Source organism: Numida meleagris, chromosome 7 (genome assembly GCF_002078875.1).
Source record: "Numida meleagris isolate 19003 breed g44 Domestic line chromosome 7, NumMel1.0, whole genome shotgun sequence".
Taxonomy (NCBI): domain Eukaryota; kingdom Metazoa; phylum Chordata; class Aves; order Galliformes; family Numididae; genus Numida; species Numida meleagris.
Window position 1 is genome coordinate 5613310 of NC_034415.1, and position 19754 is coordinate 5633063.

Genomic DNA, 19754 nt, shown 5'->3' on the forward strand with positions numbered 1-19754 from the left:
CCATTCCCAAAATGCAAAGGTGAGATTTACTGGGTTGGAAAATGTTTTCTTGTCACTCTGCAATACTCTGAAATCCTATTCCCTGAGAGTCCGTGCTCAATTCAGTCAACATCCTGCACTGATTAGATGTGCAAGGTAATATCATGGCGTCAGCAGAGGTTAGCTCTTGGCAGGATACATCCTCTTGTCAGCTAAAAGAGGAGCATTTTATTCTGACCTGCACCAAGCTAATGTCTGTGCTATCTCTTAAGCTTTCAGCAGTGACCTGCCCTGCTTTCAAACTGCCTGCTCGTGCCTTTCTGAATTCTTCCCACCCCAACTTCAAACGATTTTGAATGTACAGTGTACATTTACTAGTGCAAACAGCAGGGTCAAAGACAGGAAAGGCCTTTATGACTCAACCATTTTTTTTCCGTATTTCAGTTGTACAGTGTGAACCGCTGAAGTCTCCTGAGAAAGGCTCTATGGATTGCATACATGGTACTGGGAACTTCACATATAACACAGCCTGCCACTTCAGCTGCCTAGAAGGATGGAATCTCAATGGATCTCATGTTCTTGAGTGCAGTCATTCAGGAAACTGGAGTGCCAGTCTGCCCACATGTGAAGGTATTCTATCTTTGACTAGCCAGAAAAAGATGTCACTAGGTTCCTGGCCAAAGTAGGAGGTACAGAAGGGTAGAGGAGATCTCACTGTAACTTTTTTCCTTCTTTCAGCTTCTCAACAAGTTGGCTATGTCACTGTGGGCATAGCAGCCACCGGTACCTCTCTGCTTGCCACAGCATCGTTCCTCTTCTGGCTTGCAAAACGGTTACGAAGAAAAGGTGAGCAATTGGACTGTTCCCATTCATTCTATTTACCTTCCTGAAATTTGTTTGGTGGGGAGGAAAAACCTCCAAACCCCAAACCTTTGCTTTTTGAAAAAGTGAAAATATTCTCGTAAACAAATCCCAAAATTACCTTCAGGAAGCCTGCATGTGTGACATGTTTGGTTTTAGGATGAACATTTAAAAATCCGAAAGAGTTAAAAAATAATTAATAAAGCAAGAATTAGGGGGGGGAAAGCCAATGGCTATTCATCAGTAATTACTGCCAGGGAAAGTGAATGAGAGTTTGAATTGGGGCTAATGACAATATAGTAATAACTAGCTGAGAGATTTCTGTTGCTAGATGAATGGCTTTTTATCAAATATTCAGATAGGAGTTTTTAATAGGAAAAAAAAATTGCAAGAGATGGCTTTCATCTTGAAATGCTAATATTTTTTCTTTTTCTTCTTGCAGTAAAGAAATTCACTCCTGCCAGGTAAGTTGTGTCTCAAAAAGCAGCATGAAAAGCATTGCAATCACTTTGCTAAAATCCTCTAGGTACAGAACAGTTGTCACTAAAGTACTTCTCATTTCTGTTTTCATAGCAGCTGTCAGCACCTCACTACTGAATGCCAGAATGTCTAACTCCAGGAGTTTCAGGTAAGCACACGAGATAGCTGCATTCCCAAATTCTCTTCCTTCTAATCACAATTTGCTAATTGCTACACAATTGCAAAAACAGCAATATATTCTTTGTGGTACCTAACGTGCATTTTGCCGTTGCATCAGCGTTCCTAAGGAAAGTGATAGATTTATTGATTTAGAAGTGGTTACTCAGCTCCTAAAGGATTATTGTGCTATGCTGTCTGTCTAGCTGTATACAATATTAGGAGCATTTTGGTACATTTTTGCTTCCTGCTGCATACAAAATTCCTCTGACATGAGAGCAAGTACAAATCTATGCCAGTTTTTCCAATTTATAGAGGAATGTTCTTCTCTCCGCAGGAATTGAAGCCACCTTTACTTATGTCTGAGAGATTTTCAGGAAATGAAACTGCATGCAGATCAGCAGCTGACCAGATGTTTTTACCTCTTGCTGACAAGACGATTCACCTTGTGTATTGCTCAGATTTTGAACTCAAGCTGTCTGGTATTTCCACAGAAGACAAACAAGCAGAGAGCAAAACTCTGGCCTTCTGGCAAAATACTGTCTACATTCAGTCATGTAGTTATCATAACTGGGAGCTTGCCATGTCTTGTCCAGATGGTGAGCAAATAGTAAGCTGCTGCCTAAGGAGGAGGCTGGTTTCTCCTCTGGTCTGCTAGGTGAGGTACCTAGGTGAGGTGAAGACATGCATTATTTCACATCACTTATTACACTGCAGGAGATGTCTCCTTTGGAGACATATGGGCTATACTTGCAGAAACAAAATAATTGGGGTTAAAAACATTCTCTGAATTGCTTTGAAGCCATTGATCTGGCTTATTGTTGAGGTCATTTTATATTAAGATGTTCCCAGACATAACTATGCCTGAAATGATACAGGCAATTATCTGGGTTTCTGCTGCGTGTTCCAGAAAGCCTTTGGACTTAACTTCTTGTTGATGGCACTGGGAATGGTAGTGCTTGTACTAGGTACTCTGGTTTCTGAATGCAGCAAGTAGATCGGAAGTTCTCATCCCCATGGGATTGTGCACTGTAATACAGATGTGAATGTAAACATTTAATTTGTTGTGTAAGTTTTACTGTGGATATTTCTGAGCTGTTAACAGCAAATGTATTTAAAACACCTGTTCCTAAGTAGCTTTGTGTCCCTGTTCTGGGCCCAGGCCATTTTAAAATAAGTCAGAAATACGCAGGCATGTAATCTTATGAACATAATTTACAGATAAAATAGAAGCCTCAGATTTTTATATATGTTGCAAGTGTGACTTATTAAGCTGTTAAAGGACTTCAAATGAGAGTCTTAAGTTATGTTTAAGTTATAAATTAAACATCTCTGCTTGACTTCGAATCTGATGTGTATTGTCCTATTTGTAACAGTATTTAATAAAACGTTTCAAACATAATGCTCCCGTTCTGAAAATGCCCATCTTTTAAAGGTGCCCTGTGAATATGTCTTCAGCAGCAGAAGGTCAGGGTGTGGGGGGAAGATGGTTAAATCGTAAGGCTGGAAGCTTGCGCTCTTTATTTAGCTTTTCATGTTTTTGTAGTCATCAAGGAGAGAGCAGCCGGCAGATGGCACTGACTACCTGGGAGCCAGCACAGCCATAGCTGGACTGAAACCCAGCATTCCTGGTCCTGAAAGGAAGAAGGAAGGCTCAGCAATGCATCCCGTAAAGAAACTGCTTGGACCAGCAGTGAGCTTTGAGAGATGCGTGCTCAGGAGGGAGAGGAGAGCAGAAGGAAAAGCAAGTGGGTGACCTTGGTGCACAGTTAACAGCACAAACCGCTTAGCTCTTACAGGTCTTTGCGGCCTTTTCTGCTGGGAAGTTAAGAGAGGGCTGGGAGAGCGTGGGCTAGCTGGTGAAAGCACAGCTCTGGGGATCTGTGGTGACTGCTTTCCAGGGACCTCCGCTCCCGCCCTGTCTTGGGCTGTAACAAAGACTGCCCTGGGGTAGTGATGGCCGGGTTCCAGGGGTGGCCAGGTGCTGCTGTGGTTGCCCTTCCTCAGCCCCTGAAGCATCCCAGGAAGCTGCACTGTGGCTGTAGCAGCTGCCAGGAGCTGGCCCCTGATGAGGTGCTCTCCAGCCCTAGGGAAGGCTCGAGAGAAGCCATCAGGCCAGCGAGCAAAGACAGTCAGAGGTTGCTGCACCACGATGAACAGGGTCCATTGCTGTTTATCCCAAACCGATTAACAAACCGAGAGCGGCTGCCAGCGCTTCCCCCCGCCTTGACAAGGTGGGGCCCAACCGTGTGAGCAGATGCAGAGCAGTAATCCTTCAGGTTCCCTGAGGGGATGTAGAGATTAGCCCGAAACGCCCCGCTCTGAATCCCTGCAGGAGCTGTTTTGAGAGCTAAACCACCACATGGGTCTCCCAGCCTGTCCTTGTTGTTGTCCTCTACACGCACAGTCCTGTAGCATCCTCTGGAGACAGCTGCTCAGGCCGGCACGGCTCCTACCTTTCAAATGGGGCTGCCCAGCTTCTCCCCCAGGAGCTGATTGGAGCTAGTGCTTCTAGCAGTTTTCCTTTACTTCTCCTGGGATCTTATAGGACTCTTCTTATCAGAAAAGAGATGGCGACGGCTTGATGTTTGGACTAGATGATCTTAGTGGCCTTTTCCAACCTGAATGGTTCTATGACAGTATGAAATTACCAGCTGTGATGTCATGGCATGTCCAGGCCTATAAGATCTTCAGAGAGTGTGATGAGCACATCTCTGTCACAGAGACCATGAACACATCTCTTCTGTCATTTGCTGTCTGTTAAGATCCTGCTCTGGCAAGAGTGGCCATGGGGATATTTGCTGCAAGGCACTCGCTTCATACCGCTGTTGTATTTTGCATACTGCCGTGGGACCACCAAAGGTCCACGCATTCTTTGCTGGAGGAACTTTCCTTATCTCCTGTTGTTCTATTTCCCTTAAATTCCTCAGTTCCCAATTGGGCCCATGGCATTGCTCAGAACAGGATCCTTGCTTTGCCTGGCATCTTGTTTTGGAATAGAGATCTGCTTGTTCTGTGACTTATGGAAGCTGTGAAGGTGACATTAACTGGGAGGGACAAGTCTTTTCATAGCTCTGCATGTTTGCTGCTTGTTGAGGGGATGGCTTTTGTGGCACAGCTTAACACATTGCTGATGAACTGAGCTATCCAGGTGGCTTTAGTTTTTTGCACCTGCAGCCTGGCAGAAGAAGACTTAGAGACAAAATTTTACTTAAGGATGCAAAGACAAGTAGTGTTTGGTTTGGGGTAGGTGTCTCTGTCCTTTGGTGATTCGGGCAGCGCAAGCCCTGCCCACATTGGGATTGTGCCTTGTATTTTCATAAGCAATTAGCCGTCAAACAAGCAGCCATTTACCAGGGCCTGGCTGAAGCTGCCTTCCAGAGCTCCGGTTTTCAAGGGCTGGACTGGACCCAGCATTTGGCCAGCAATTCTTAGCTCACAAAGGTAGGTCACTGCTACAGGCTCCAGAGGCTGCCAGTCTTTGCAGCTCCTCGCGTGCTTTGCTGAGGACTGGCAGCAGGAACTCTGAAGCTCCTGCAAGAGTTGGAGTCATGATCAAATCACTAACCTGCCCAGCTCCTGCTCTGGGAGCTGTCAGAGGGTATTAGGGCTGGGAGGCCAGACCGCGACGTGCAGTGTCTGTGCTCAAGCCCTTTGTGAGTCTGTTTTCTGTCTCGAGTCTTGCTCCTGTTTGCATTCCCCTGGTTCTTGCAGTGACACTGGCTGCTGCTTCCTGGCCTGAGCATGCTGCTAATGTGCAGCTGCTGGTGGGCACCCTGTGAGGGGTCTTCAGCCCAGGGGCCCAGAGGAGTAGGGTGCTATGGTGAGTGCTAGAGCTGTTGGTTAGGGACAAATAAGAACTTAAGACAGTTGCTCCCTGGGAGCCGTATCTCACAGCAAATGAGAAGTACAGTGTGGCCTTGCCCACAGGCCGGCAGGCCAACCTGCTGTTGGTATTAGGCAGAAAAAGCCTAGCAGAGGGTAGAACAGTCACAGGTATCACAGTCCAGCCTCTAACATTTGCACAGTCATATTACGGGGCTCCCTATCTCAGTTTATGGCCTCTCTCATGCATGCCTCCAGGGTGAAACAAGGAAAACTGCAGGTTAAACTTGGCCAGCGGAGTCAAAATTGGTAGGTGGTTATTGCTGTTAAATCTCGCCTAGGAGAGAGGCAGACTTGGCCAGCACAGTTGAGCTGTGGCTCCAGCGGTAAGAAAGAAATCCACTGCCCAGAAAGTGCTTACACAGCTGATGATGGCCAATGCTTTTTCCAGCTCAGGAATACTGCCAAGAACAGGGCAAAAAAAAAGCACAAATGCCTCCTCGGCAAGGCAGCAGATGCCCCCAGGCAGCTGCCAGCAGGTTTTCTACCTGCCTTCCCACTTCAGGAAAGGACGTTTCCTGAAAGGCCCAACAGTTGCTTTGACTTTCAGCCTGGGCCAAGTGGGACCTTCATCAGCTTCTCGCCTCACCAGCTGCCACAAAGGCAGCAAAGGCAGGTGTGAAATTGCAGGTGACTTGCTTGCTTCTGGCACTCCAGTGCTGCTGTCATTTTGGGCTTCTGACAGCCTTTGAGTGGGCAGGAGGAGGGAGCACACTGAATCCACGCCTGCTGGAGCGGGCCTCTGTCATGGAGCACTTGGATGGAAGGTAAAGGGTTAAAGGGAAGACGGAAACAATGCATTCATGGCTTATTCCACAGTGCGGTTTCTGGGAAAGGAGGGGCTGCAGTCAGGCAGGATGTTTTCTCTTTGGGATCTTGGGAAATCGAGCCCAGCCTGACCTACACCAAGAGCGAACTACAGCGCAGCCAACGCTGCACGAAGCAGTGATGCCCCCCCTTCATCTTATCTCAGATCAGCGCAAACAATTCAGATAATGTACAAATCAGACATGGTGAAATGCTGGGTTCACTTGGATAACGAAATGTGCCACAGGGAAATGATACTATTTTAGCCAAAATGACACTGTTTTAGCCAAAATGACAGCAGGAGTAGTTCTAGAAAGTCCTGTCCTAAGAGAGAGATGGTCCTATCCCATCCTCAGCGAGTTCCTTTCCCATTCCTTGCCGCAGCTGATGCCAGGGTCACTGCAGTGGGCAGAGTGGGAGAACAGAGCAAACCCTTGCTGCCTCACATTGACTCTCTTTTGACCAGGACACAAGTGTTGGAAGCAACCAGATGGAGTATATGATATTATTTTCACGTGTTGGCAGAGGCTGAATTATCAAACGTATAGAATGGCCGCAGGTTTGGTGGGGGTAGGGTGTGAGCAGAGCTGAGAGACCCTCACCACGTGCCTTTGGAGGGACAGTGGCAGTTTGCATTCTGTGGGTAACTGGCAAAGCCACAGTGCATTTTGCATGCACTACTCAGACATCCTGTTCATGCAGAGTTTGCTCAGGTTGGTGGCTCATTCGCACCAGAGCCAGGCCAGCTGTTCATCTGAATGCATTTATCACTCTGCTCCTTTGAACTAGGGCAGGGAGATACCACTGCTGGGGTCAGTACAGATGAATCTGCTTCATTTTCTTTTCCCTCTGTTAGCTTTTCTTCGCAAATATTCAGCTCCATTTCATTGCCCAGTTGGAGCAGAGGGCATAGGTTTTGCTCAGAGTGGTGCAAAATCCCAGCTGACATGCCAGAAGGTTAAAAACTCCCTGTCTTCCCTAACACTGACTTTAAAATCCAGATTTTAAAACCCACTGGAGGTAAAAAGTTTCCTGTGCAGCAACTGTAATTACTTAGAAACAAACACCTCGCTCATCGAAGCCATGTTGAGTGCAGAGAACACAGTTTTACCCAGACTGCAGGCAGCATTTGTTCAGTTTGGCTGCACCGAGACCATGGGCGGTTCCTTTCAGTGCTGATGAGTGTTTCAGATGCTGCCAGAGGAAGCTCATAATGCACAAATGTTCCTGTGCGCACACGAACAGCAGGCTGGCCCGTGCTTCTCTTTTGTCACTTTTACTTCCTGTTTCCTTGCAGGTTTTGGTTCTTGCCTCATTAAATGGTGAATGACCATCCTTCCCTGTGTGCTGCCTTGAACGTCAGCCCTTTGGCCATGGAAATAGTGACAGCTCTGGGGACTTTTGAAGAACTGTACTCATGTTCGAGCAGGAGGCAGCAATGGTTGCAAATGGCAGATACTCCCTGATTTCATGTCAGCACTGAAGCCTAGCTGCAGAAAGTGATCTGCCTCTGAGAAATAGTGGAATCATTAAGGTGGAAAAGACCACTAAGATCATCTACTTCAATCAGCAACCCATCCCCACCGTGCCCGCTGTAGCAGAAATGCTGAACCACTGCTTGAAGCAGTGACGGAGCACCTAGGGGGAAGGCAGGGCCAACCCAGGGGAGCTCAGGTGCATGCCTTGCACCCGAGTGACTGAAGTCACTCCTGGCTCCACCCCTTCCCAGACCTCATTTAAGTGTTGGCAGTGGACACAAGGATTTTTTTGTTGTTGTTGTTTTTATTTTTATTTTTCCTGGAGATCCCTGTGTATCTGAGGACTTCTGAAGGTAAGCATCTTCTTTCCTCTGTTTCTGTGCTTACAGCTCTTGTATTTGAGCAAGTTCTCACTTGCTGCAGCTTAGGACTTTGCTGCTCTGCTGTCATTGCTGTCTTGGAAGTGTTTTGGGAATATGGACTCCCCTATACTTCGTAATGAGCAAAGCTATCTCTGAAGAGTATTTTTTTCTCTGAGCTTGCACCCGGGGAAAGAACTTGTCAGAGGATCCTAGGAAGTGAGATCTGAGGGGCTCTGAGAAGTCACCGATTCTCTGTCCCTTGCTGCAAGTGGTGGCACTGCAGGTGGAAGCTAGCACTGTGCACTGCGACCCTGTGCAAAAATCAGGGGCTTTCTGAGTGGGGCCTGGGCAGCTGCAGGGATGCTCCAAGGAGTTCCAGGGACCTGGGTCCACAGCTCCTGGATAGTTGGAGCAGTTTGGTGTCTGAAGCTCCAGCTATTTCAGAAATCCCAAGCTAGGGCTATTAGCTGCGTTGGCTTGGAGGGATGAGCACTGAGTTTTATTTCCTAGCATCACTGATGGCTAAATCTGAGCCACTTCTGCCTCCACATTATGCCAGCAATCTGTATCAGTTGTCCTTCTGCTCCCGTGTCTGGTGCAGGCAAATCCATGCCTTTGAGGTCTCTGGATGCTGTGGGAACAGGTGCAGTATGGCACTCAAAGAACAACAGATCAGAGAACATATGGGACAGCCCCAGCTCTTCATTAACCTAATTGCTGTAGCTTCCACCAAGGTCTGCGTGTTTGCCTCGTGTGTTGCTTCCGGTGCAGGCAAGCACTGGTCTGTGACAGAGTGCAGACGCAGTAATGCTATCAGCAGCCCCTTCCTTCATAAAAGGGGCCCCGCTGTCCAGATCACCTCCATAAAACCTAGCCAGTGGCTCATGCCTAAGATGTGCTGCCCTAGAGATGCTGTAGGCTTCTCTGAGGAGACTGTGGGGGTAAGAGATAGGGTTTGAAAGCAGTGCTTTGACCCGCCTGCCTGCCCTCCATCAGAGGATGCTGATTGCTGCTGCAGGGGCAATGAGACATCCCAGCTGCAGGTGGTTGGCTGAGTGGGTTGAGGCAGCTCACCTGCATGCTTGATAGCAGGGTGAAACCAATAGGTATTTATAGGAAGAGATTGCAGGGAACCTTCCAAATGCTCTTTGGTTGAAGAGCGTAACTGGGTTGTAGGGGATTCCTCAGCATTGCAGAACAATGAAAAGGAGAGTCAACAGTCTTTACTAACCTCTTTTGATGCTCAGGTAATAACAAGCTTTCTTGCTTTAAAGAATCACTCTTCCACATTGAAAGTATTTGGGGGAAGAAAAAACCACTCCCCATTTAAAGATTTGTCACTGAATGGTAAATAAAGCCGCGTTCCTAAAAAGACTTCAGTAACCTCAGGGTTGCCTGAGGTTCAGACTTGTCCTGCAATGAAAATCCTTGCATTGTGCTGCAGACTGACATTCGAAATCAGTTGTCCAGATGCAGCCCAGCCAGCTGGCCCATGCTTAACAAGGGAGCAGCTCTTCCCACCGATGTGCTTTGCTCCAGCAGAGCCTGGATGCTCTCTGCATCTCAGTGACCTGAAGCACAACAGAAGGGGCTGCCTGAGAGGTGCGGAGTCGCTAGCGAGAAAGGAGGGAGAGCGCGGTATCTGATGTGGGCACATCTTGTCTGGCCAGCCAAGCCAAATGTTTATCACCTTCGGAATCGTCGTGCTGCCCAAAAAGCAAAACAGACATGTAGTAGTGTTGGCAATCTCCGTAGGAACCTCCTGTCTGCCAGATTCTCTCTCCCTGCCCTCCCGACAGGTGCCAGCTGGGTTTTTGCTTTCTTTCATCCTAGGATCATGTTTCATCAAAGCAAGCACAGTCAGAGGACCTGGAGCCCAAAGGCTTACTAAAATTAGGCCTGGTCTTGGGTCCTGTTTGCAAGTTGTTTCTGGGCCCGGTGGCATCTGACATATAAAGGGGCTAAAACCGGGGTTTGCAAGTCCCAAGTGCAGCTATGTTTGTGTTTTTGTTTTCAAAGTCCTTTGGAGCTATTGCTGTGGGCCTGTTAGAATAAAAAAGCAGTGTATGGGCAGATCAAAGAGCCCCTGTCAAATAGATTTCGACATAGATGAGCAGCCCATGCTATCAGATGGGCTGACAAAGGAGGACCACGGGACGAGCACCGAGGCACTGATGTTGACACGATCAAGCCATGCTCACACAGGGCTGTGACTCAGTGCAGGAGTCAGGCAGGTTCATTGTGGAGTTCTCCAGGTTTTCTGCAAAAACAACTAATGAACAAGATGTGAAGTCCCAGCTGAGTTAATGGGGCTTAAACAGATCTTTGAAGTTGGATGGCATGTTTTGTGTTTGAGTGGATCTGGATCTTGACAAAGCTTCCCTTCCCCTTTCTTCTTATTGAAGCTATTTAAAAAACAATAGTTAAAAGGAACGATTATGAAGAGCAGCTCAAACCACGTGACTGGAATAGATGTTTGGGATTATGGTATGAAATGCCTTCAAAAAGGTGATGAATAAGCTAAGAGAAGGAAGGAGGGAGCATGAAAGGTGTGGTTTGTGCCTGTTGTTTGTTTTTTTTTTTAACATTATCCTGTGTATTTTTGAATGAAGAGGAAGCATTGATGTCAGGTCTGTGGTTTGGCTGTGATTGCCTAACACGCTGCCTTGGAAATCAGTGCCCATTGGCAATGCTGTCCTCATACCTTGATATGCCAGCTCTGCTGCATCCCTTTGGTGCTGATTGGAAATAACAAATCATCCCAGCTCTGGTCTACACTTTGGGTGAAAATTTTGGTCTGTGTCAGGTCTTCATGAAACACTTGGATAGTTGGCAGCGCTCCACCAGTCCCATGCCCAACCTGCAGAACAGCCTTCTAAATAGCATGAGCCAAGAGGGAGATGTACCTGTTCTGCAGCAGCCAGTGTTCTACCTGCTATAGTGTCCCCATGTACTGCAGCTTGTGCAAAGGAAGGAGTGTGTGGGGTGTGCTGTGCCCCAGGACAGGGATGGAGCTCTGGTCTGATATCCTGGTGGGAGCAGGAAGGATGCACAGTGAAAATAAACAGGAGGCAATTTTCCTCTCTTCATTCACCTGTCCTCCTTGCACCTCCATCTGCACCCTTGGGAGATGTGCAGCTGGTGGCTCTGGCTTGGGACAAGGGCTAGCTTTTGAAACAGGCTGACCCCAAACCCAACATCCTAAGCTACACCTGAAGGCAAACTTGAAATCAGGCCTAAGGAACGTGCTCTATGGAAGCTTTGCAAGGCATGCTCCTATTGCAAATCTGTCTATAAGGTCTACAGGCCCTCAGTTGATGAACAAACAACAGCATTTTTTTCCTCCTAACGAGGTTTCCTTAGAAATGGATCCACTGCTGAATCCTGAGTCTGCCTGGCATATTCCGGGGGACATCTGGCATAAATTCTTCATTATTAGATTACATTAGTTGCAGCAATAATCATTCACATGGGATTATTACATCCAAGCTTGTCTCATTGCCTTTATCCTTTCACACATTGTCTTTCCTGGTTCCCCTTCAAAGGGCTGTTGTGAGCCTGTGTCAGAGCAAGAAATTAACTCGTTAGTAATTTATGCATCATTTCCTCCAGCCACGTGTATTTAGGGCAAGATCAATAAAATATAATAAGGAAGCGGGTGGGTATTGTCACTGTGGGGCTGAAATAATTCCTTTGGTATCACTGTAAATCCTTCCCTCCCGTATGAAAACCTGCAGTCCTGTCCATCATTAGCTTATTTTGCTGGGCTGTAGCAGCAGGACATTGATTCAGCTCCTTTGTGCGCTGGCAGAGTTCATGTCCTGCTGCTTCTGCTCGGAGTGGAGGCTTCAGTTTTTGGAGGAGTGGTATTTTGTAGCCTTTCTCCTGGCTCCGTCTGTGTAATTAAAGCTGTGCCACCTAACGCTGCAGCCTGATTTCTGGAGCAGCTCCACGCCCTGGCATCTGCTGTGATACGTTTGGTCTGAGGAAGGGAATGCAGGAGGGATCTGAGCACTGCCGCTCAGAGCACAGAAGTCATGCAGACTGTGGGATGTGGAGAAGCAAACCTGAGCGGATCTGCAAGGTGCATTGAACTAGCAAGGCTCTATTTGTTGACCTGAGGACCTGACGTCAACGGTGAGGCTTCAATTCCTGAAAGCCTCTAGCAGGAGAAGTCTCAAGATCACTTTGCACTCTGGGACCTGTGTGTTTTGTTGCCCTAACCATGGAGAAATCCAGGAGAAGGAGACTTTCAGGAACCCCTCCTTGGTCTGACTCAGCTGGTGCGGGGTGCTGGGCTGGGCAGCACACAGTGTACGGGATGGGCCAGCAGTCAGTGCAGTCTTGCCCTCCACAACCCCGGTGGTGTTGACGCAGGCTGGAGGGGAGCGCAGGCAGATGAGTTCCTGAGATTATCAGTGCAGACAGGGAGAGGAATGTTGTTTGCTTGTAGCTCCTCTCCATCAGGACTGGCAAAATCCAAACACGGAGAGGAGATGCTGGTGGACGCCCACGCATGGTCTGAGTGTAATAGAGATAAGCAGGCACAGGGACAAAGCCAGGGGATCTGACTGCAGCGCAAGACAAATGGGTTGCAGCACAGGCTGGCTGCCTTTTGAAAGCCTGCTGGAGACAAGGGTCTGTCCAGGTCACCCGTATGCAGACAAGGACGTTTCTCCTCGTCACCTGCCCCCCCGGCACTGAGGCAGCTTCACTGAGGCCAAAGCCAGCTCTGCTTGGTCTCCACTGGAGTCCAGCAGGGATGTGGCTAATGTCGTGTCCTTCCTAATGGCAAATGTTGTTGTAGAGCAGATACGTTCACAGACAAGAGGAAAAAAAGGCCAACTGGCAGAGAGAAAGCAAGAGAGGAGAAGGAAAGCTGAGTTGAGGCCGCTCGTGATGGGATGACAGTTGTTGTGCATGGTTTGGTTCCATTAAGAGCCAGGGGTAGAATCATAGAATTATAAAGGTTGGAAAAGACCTCTACGATCATCTAGTCCAGCCTTTCACCTACCTCCAGTGCTGCCCACTAAACCATGTCCCTCAGTATCACATCTCCATGCTTCTTGAACACTTCCATGGATGGTGACACCCCCACCTCCCTGGGTAGCCTGTTCCAAAAGAAATTGCTTCCTGGAAATGATTTCTCTTGCTTTGAACCAACTCCTTTGCACTGCACAGCCTTCTCCAGGCAGCCTGTGTTGCCAGCCCTCCCCCCGGCATTGCAACACCTCTAAGGGACAGGAGCCCAAAAAGCAAACACAGGAAACTCCAGCCCTGGTCAAGGTCTGGGAAGTAAATTTGTAACTTGGGACAGATTGTGAGGATGCTGCCATGTAATGCGCAAGCACTCCTTTCTCTCTGATCCTCTCCTTCTCCAACAGCCTGGCGTGAATGGGAGAGCTGATCCCAAACCTCCCTTCATGGTTGAGACTTCTGAAGAGACAGGACGTGGGCTGGAAATGCAGCCGGGCATGCAGGCTCCTTACTCCCTGGAGTTGGGCTCCTTCCCTCGCTTCTGTAAGTCCTTGCTTTGTCCTCATGCGAATCAGCTGTGTGTTGGGTACACAAACCAAGAGGGGTGGTGGGACACCAAGAGATGTAGTGCTTGCCCAGCCCCATGGGCATACACCAGCCCAGGGTTTGGAGAGGGGACTGCGCTTAGGGGTGAGGGATGCAATGGCTCATACTAAAGGAGTTCTGGGGATCAGCCCATGGATGGGTTACACGTAGTCATGATGTTTCTCTGAGGATGAATCTTTTAACAGAGTGGTGTTTCCTCAAAATCTCAAGTTCTTACTGGATAAATACTGATTTTTTTTTTTTGTCAAAGGTATTAAATATGCATGTGTATAGATACATATACTTACACGTACATGTGTGTGAGGTGGGGGAGAGAGAATTCCACTGGAAATTGTGAAAATGGTCCAGTTCATCTCAGGTCTATTTGAACCTGGTTTGTGCTTTGAACTGACCCACACTACCTGCCCTGCACGAGAGCTCTTTACAGTATATGTATAACCATATATTGACCAAATGGAATACGTTAAGTTGCTTTATATATTTCCAAGTCACGTGTGATTTAAAATGGCAACGTCTCTTGCAGCTTCCTTAGTTAATATGTCACATTGGGCATGTTGATGGTTAGACTAGAAGATCTTAATGGCCTTTTCCAACCTTAATCATTATATATCGATATCAAATTTGATTAGCATCTGATGATATGTTATTGGGCTGATTCCTGTATATCAGGTAAACCAGTGCTGGAATTGATTTTCCTGGCAGTTAATTATGGCTGCAGTAGTCAGCGGATGCATCATTTCAGCCTGGGATTATGGAGGTAATTCCATTTCTTGAAGAAACTTGCACAAATAGGTCTGCATGAAGATGAAGGACAGAGAGAGTGATATCTGAGGCTCGGAGTCCTAAAGAGCTGATGTGGGCTGTAAGATCCAGAAGGGCTTCCATCCCACCAACCTGCTCTCATCCCTGAGGACAAAGGGAGGCTGCCTGCTGCCAGTTTCAGGCTTTGTCCCCAGCCTCTGTTGTCAGGAAATGATCCACAAAGGGCTCATTGCTGGCTGCAGCTGCCCAGAGTTGAAGCCTAGCGTGCACTGCCAAAGCCACCTTGCAGGTACTCCTGGGTTAGCCCCTTCCTCTCCGCATCTGTCAATAACACGAGCAGCTTTCCCTTGCTGACTTTTCCCAACTGACCTTTTGAAGCACGGCTGCGGGTTCTGCCCCATCTTCCCTTTGACAGCTCTGAAGACTCACTCTGAACTTTGCAGCACGGACCGGCTTCTGGCAGGGATCAGCAGCGTTCCATGGCTGTGGGCTCGCTTGCCTTTCTCGTCCTCAGAGCTGAGCTCACACGTGCCTGCAAACACTCAGAGGGAATGCTGCCTTTTTGGTGGATGGGGTGGTCCTCCAGCTGGTGAAGCTTGAAGCTGGCTTCTGCACAAGGAAGAAACTTCTGCATTGAAGGCAGGGAGCCAAGAGATCAAGTCCTTTAACTCACTGATGGGGACAGGTTTCTCCTATGCTGCACTTTGTGTGATAGGAGGGACCCCCACAATACTAGCAGAATGGGGAGGGGGTGTGTGCACCTTGCTGAGGGTTTGTTGCAAGTGTTTTGAGTCTCCCCTTGATCTGCTCCAGCTGATAACTCCGAGTGGTCCTCCCAAGGCCTTTTTTCACTCAGAAAGCCAGAAAGTGATTTGGATTCCTGCTTCTCTTGCTGTGGTCCTGCTTGGCTCCTGCCTTTGCTCTTGCTGTAGTTGCTAGCTGGGCTGTCCAAAAGCTGAGATGCAAGTTCTCACTGTGTGCATCGTGTGATGCCTGGCTCTGCTCTTCCCGAGTTTCTTGCTTGTGCTAAGCAACACCTGACTTTCACACAGCTTCTGGTGCTCTAGGAAGGGGTGGTGAGGCTGCCCCTGGGAGCGGGAGGGAGGTGGCAACAGAAATTTTGGGATTTTATGAAGGCTTTACCTCTACTGCCTGGTGTAGTTTGTCTCACTATGGCTGTACATACCTTGGCGTGGGAACCAGCAAGGTTACAGGAGGATAGAGCAGTGTTTCGGCCTGCTGGGGTAGCAAAGGGGTTAAAGCACAGCCGTTCCACCCAATCAGCCTGCCTTGCCTGTAATAACCAATTAACAGAGTGTAATTGTGCAAATCCATATGTGGCAGTAATTACCAGGGAGATTAATGGATTCCTTCCCTTCTGAGCGGACCCCGCTGCTGCTTGCCAGCATCTTCCTGCCACCCAAAAGGACTCGGAGAGGGGGAGCACAGGAGCTGCTCCATGCTGGGTGCTCTGTGATGAGCCCAGCAGAAAGGGAGGCCCTGCAGGAGCTGCCCTACACCTCTTGAAATAACCCTTTTCATCTCCCTGCAATTCCTTACGTGCAGCCCGACTGCCTGGCTCAGACCTGGCTGCCCAAGGACACTTTGTGCACAGCCCGCTGCGTGCCTGCCCTCCCCATTGTCCATTCATTCCCCACTCCCCTTTTCCCTATTTAGCCCTAATTGCTGCAGAATATCGTGTTTGTTTGTCCCTTCTTTTTTTTTTTTTTTGTTTTCTTTTTGCAGCGTTGTTGCTTTAGCTGCAACGGGTAACCCAGCAAACTGCTACAGGCATATGCAAGGTGAAGAGGGATGGCAGCCAGGAAAGCGGAGCGCCTGGCGACGTGCTTGGGGTGGGTTTGCAAATGAAGTTGCTGGAGTTGTGTTGGGAGAGAAGTGTTCTGCAAGCAGACTGGGCCACCGCATCCCTTGTGATGAGTTCCCTTTGGGCCTTATGGGCACAGAAGCAAAGGGTGACCCTGGAGCAGCGGACTTATTCCCCTCCAAGTGCTTTTGGGGGTGCGAAAGAGAGCACTGATTTCTGCTGAGGGAGAAGTGGATGCACTTGGGGAACCTGTTCTAGGCTCTTCCACAGCTGTACCACCCTTTGGCCAGTCAAGATGCAAAACTATCCGTCCCACTCCGCAGCCTTGGCTTTGCAACATGTATGTGCCATTCGGTGGTGTGGGGCTGCTGGGAAAGGCTTTGCCCTGTGTCTATATCAAAATACAATCCCTGCTCTGACAGTTTGAGCAGGAGCTGGGCAGGGTGATCTCATGGGGGCTGATGTGCCGGCCAGCAGCCGGCTGTCTGGGCACGCACAGGGCTGTGTGTGCCCCGGGGCGGCTGTGCGTGCTCAGCCAGGGATGGGGAGCCAGGTGCCCTTTGGAGCCTGGGAGGACAGGGAGCAGTCACATCGCATCTCCATGTCAAGCAAAGGTCTCGCCTCCTTGCTGCTGTCCTCATCGGGCCAAAATGCTGCATGAGGTGCTCAGCAGAGATGAGAGCAAAGCTGCTCCCCAAGGAGGAGGGCTGTGGGTGGTGCAGGAGGTTTTGAGAAATGCTTGCCTGGAGGTAATGGGGATGCACAGATAGGTGCAGCTTCCTAGAGAAGGAGGGGTGTGGAGCCCTGGTAAAGGAGCTGCTTTTGGCTTTGCTTGGGTTCCTGGGAGCCACACTGTGTCCTTTGCTGGATTTTCATCCAGAAAGAGGCGTGAGTGCAGCTCTGGGCTACTGCGGATAGGAGATTTGTTTGTTGGAGAACCATGCCTGTAAGTGTCAGCTGTTTAAACTCTTCTATTTCACTTGACCAAGGGTTCGTCAACACTCATCCTCCCTTGCTGCTGTGTCATCCTGGGTTAGAGGTTATGTGTGTAGATAGCTGTGATTTAAAGGCTCTGCTGGTGAAATAAGCCAGGGTAGGCTGACAGGGCAGCCTGCTTCGTGTGGGCATGGCTTGGCTCTTAAAAGCTGTCAAAACTTCTTTGTGAAAACAGCCTTTGCCCAGTGTTGACTCCCAGCCTGCACTTGGGAATGGCATGACGGAACGTCTGTGGTTACAGCTGGCAGGACAGACCCCGTGCTGTGAAGATGGTGAGTTCACTGATACGGATGTAGTCCTCAGATCTGCTGGAAATGGCTGCTGCAGAGAACCCAAAATGCTAACAAAAAACTATGCAAAGTTTAAGACCTCTGGATTTTGCAACTGGGATGCATTTGGCTAACAGAGACAGCTCCGTGTTGGGGAAGATGCTCAGCCATCCTCAGGGCTGAAGGTTTCTCAAAGTCAGAGCACATGGGTACAGCGCAAGCACTCAAGCATGCATGTCTGTGCCCATGTGAGTTCATTCCCTTTCTCTCCTCCTGCTGCACAGCGCTGCTCCTTCTGCTCAGAGGCTCGAACAGACGGGACCAAAACATGTGGCTGTGGGCAGGCACTCGCCGCTTCCTTCTCTCCCTTTCTACTGGGAAGAGGTTGGGGGCAGAGAGCAGCTATTTGACGGTGCCAGCAAATGTCAGCACACGTCCCTGCCAACTCTTCATGCATTTGCTCTTCGCTGCTGTGCTGCCTTGGCTCTCTGCGTGGTGTGGTCTGCAGCCTCAATCCAGGGCTGCTCTTTTCTTTGAGGCACAGGGAATTTTGGTCTTTAAACACCAGTGGATTTTTCTGTTTGAGAGGAAGCGTGTGGCTTCCAGGAGGAAAGTATTTTTGAAAGGTGATAGAGGCTGTTGATAAGGAAAAGGATGCTCAGTGCCGCTGGCTCCTTACCTGCCCCTTGGCTGCGCAGGTGGGGAAGTGCTGAGGGGAGCAGATCTCATGGGGCTGTTCTGGCTGAGCTCTGTGTTGTGCTTGTCTCCCTCTGGCTGCCACGGAGTGCTGGGTCCCAGGGGAAGGGCCCGTGGGGAAGAGATGTGTGCATCTGTCAGAGCGAGGCGAAGCTGCTCGGTGTCCTGAATATCAAACAGCAGGCTGGTGGGCTCAGACCGATGTTGGCTGGTGTGCTGTTGGGCAAAGGTGTGGGCTTCTTTTATTTTCTCGGTGGCTCAGAGGCGTTGTAGGGTGAGCTGAGGGGCTTGCAGTGTCCAGGATGGCCATACTGATAGTGCTAGGCTAGCAGTGCTGGATCAAGGTGCTTGTAGCAGTAGAAATTCACTCCAAGGTTTGCCTGAAATGTAGCAGAGCTCAGGAGAACCATCCCCAGGAGGACCTTGTCATTATAGGAATGGGTGAGATCTTTATGTGTTAGAAAAGACAGCAAAGCACTGAGAAACCTTCCCTTCCTTCATACAGGCATGTTTATAAGCTGGTGGTATCTGATTTCCTTCCCAAAGAACAGGCTGGGGTCTTCTGGAGAAGGGTTAAGGAGCAGTATTCACTGTAAAAACTCAACGTGAGCAAGCCTAATGCTGTGGACTTGGAGAGAGCATGGGTTGGAATGGGATGTGTTGGCCTCCCCTCTCCATGGTATGATGCGTAAGGGAATGGGATGAGGACTCTTATGATGGATGTTAACCTTCAGGGCTTTCAGGTCCCCCCTGCTGTGGCTTGGTCCTTGAGGATGGGGCTGTGGCTGGTGATGGCTACTGTGCCCTCAGCCATGGAGGTTTGGCTGCCAGCCCCTAAGGGGAAGCTGTTCTTCTTGGATGCCTCCAACCCTTCCTTCCCTGAGAAAGTAGCTGCTCAGAGCAGAAATAACTCATGTTACCTTGAACTCAAAGATCCACGTTTGCCTGGCTGGTATAAATAGACTATGTGAGGCAGCCAGATGTGATGGAGATTGACAGGTTGTCTCTGGAGTTTTGCACTTGCTGAAGCAGGAGGAAATGTAAAAGCATGGATGTGGGGATGCACGGAGTGAGAACAGCAAACAAAGCCCCTGGCTGCACAAGGGCTGTGATGTGTTCCCCAGGGGATGCAGGTGGGAGCCCTTTATGGCCTGGTGCAGGGCGGTGGTGCCCCAAAACCTCCCCAGCTATGTGCTGAGCTCTGATGGCTGTCAGCACGTACAAGAGCTGGTACCTGCTGGGGCTGGGCTGTCCCATTGGCTGTGTGCCACCCAGCTCAGGCCCTCGCTGGGGAGGGGAGCATGGTTTGCTCACAAAAATTCAGCAAAAAAAAAAAAAGAGCAAAGAATGGAGCAGGATGCAGGGAAACAGAAAGCTTTTGGAAAGTTTTCCAGGACTTCTGCAGAGATAGGTGAGAGGGCAGAGTTTTGTGTAAGTAGTTCGTGTCTGGGTAGTCAGAGAAGCCCTAAAATTAATAGGGTTTTTGTGTTTGTGGGTTGTTTTCTTGTTTCTTTTTTTTAGTGTCTCTGTCCCTATAAGGGACTGATGTAGAAATGGTGGTTGGGGAAAACAGCAGCACTAAAGGCAATTGCATGGGCTGTGTCTTCTCCGAGAA

At 49.1% G+C, this 19754-nt stretch overlaps 2 protein-coding genes across 3 annotated transcripts in view; both read left to right on the forward strand.

The window, feature by feature from the left end:
* The window catches only part of LOC110402903 (L-selectin-like), a 7998-nt gene extending 5130 nt beyond the window's left edge, over window positions 1–2868 (forward strand). Inside the window, exons 6-10 of the mRNA XM_021405501.1 lie at window positions 424–609; window positions 718–825; window positions 1283–1304; window positions 1414–1468; window positions 1814–2868. Coding sequence (XP_021261176.1) covers window positions 424–609; window positions 718–825; window positions 1283–1304; window positions 1414–1453 — 356 coding nt within the window. The 3' untranslated portion in view covers window positions 1454–1468; window positions 1814–2868. The remainder of the gene's footprint in view (window positions 1–423; window positions 610–717; window positions 826–1282; window positions 1305–1413; window positions 1469–1813) is intronic.
* RXRG (retinoid X receptor gamma) overlaps window positions 7959–19754 on the forward strand; it is a 30453-nt gene continuing 18657 nt past the window's right edge. The window contains exons 1-2 of one of the 2 annotated variants that reach the window (XM_021405417.1): window positions 7959–7999; window positions 13393–13528. In XM_021405417.1, coding sequence (XP_021261092.1) covers window positions 13432–13528 — 97 coding nt within the window. In that variant the 5' untranslated portion in view covers window positions 7959–7999; window positions 13393–13431. Of the gene's footprint in view, window positions 8000–13347; window positions 13529–19754 lie in introns of those variants that run through there. The other variant, XM_021405419.1, reaches the window with a different exon arrangement.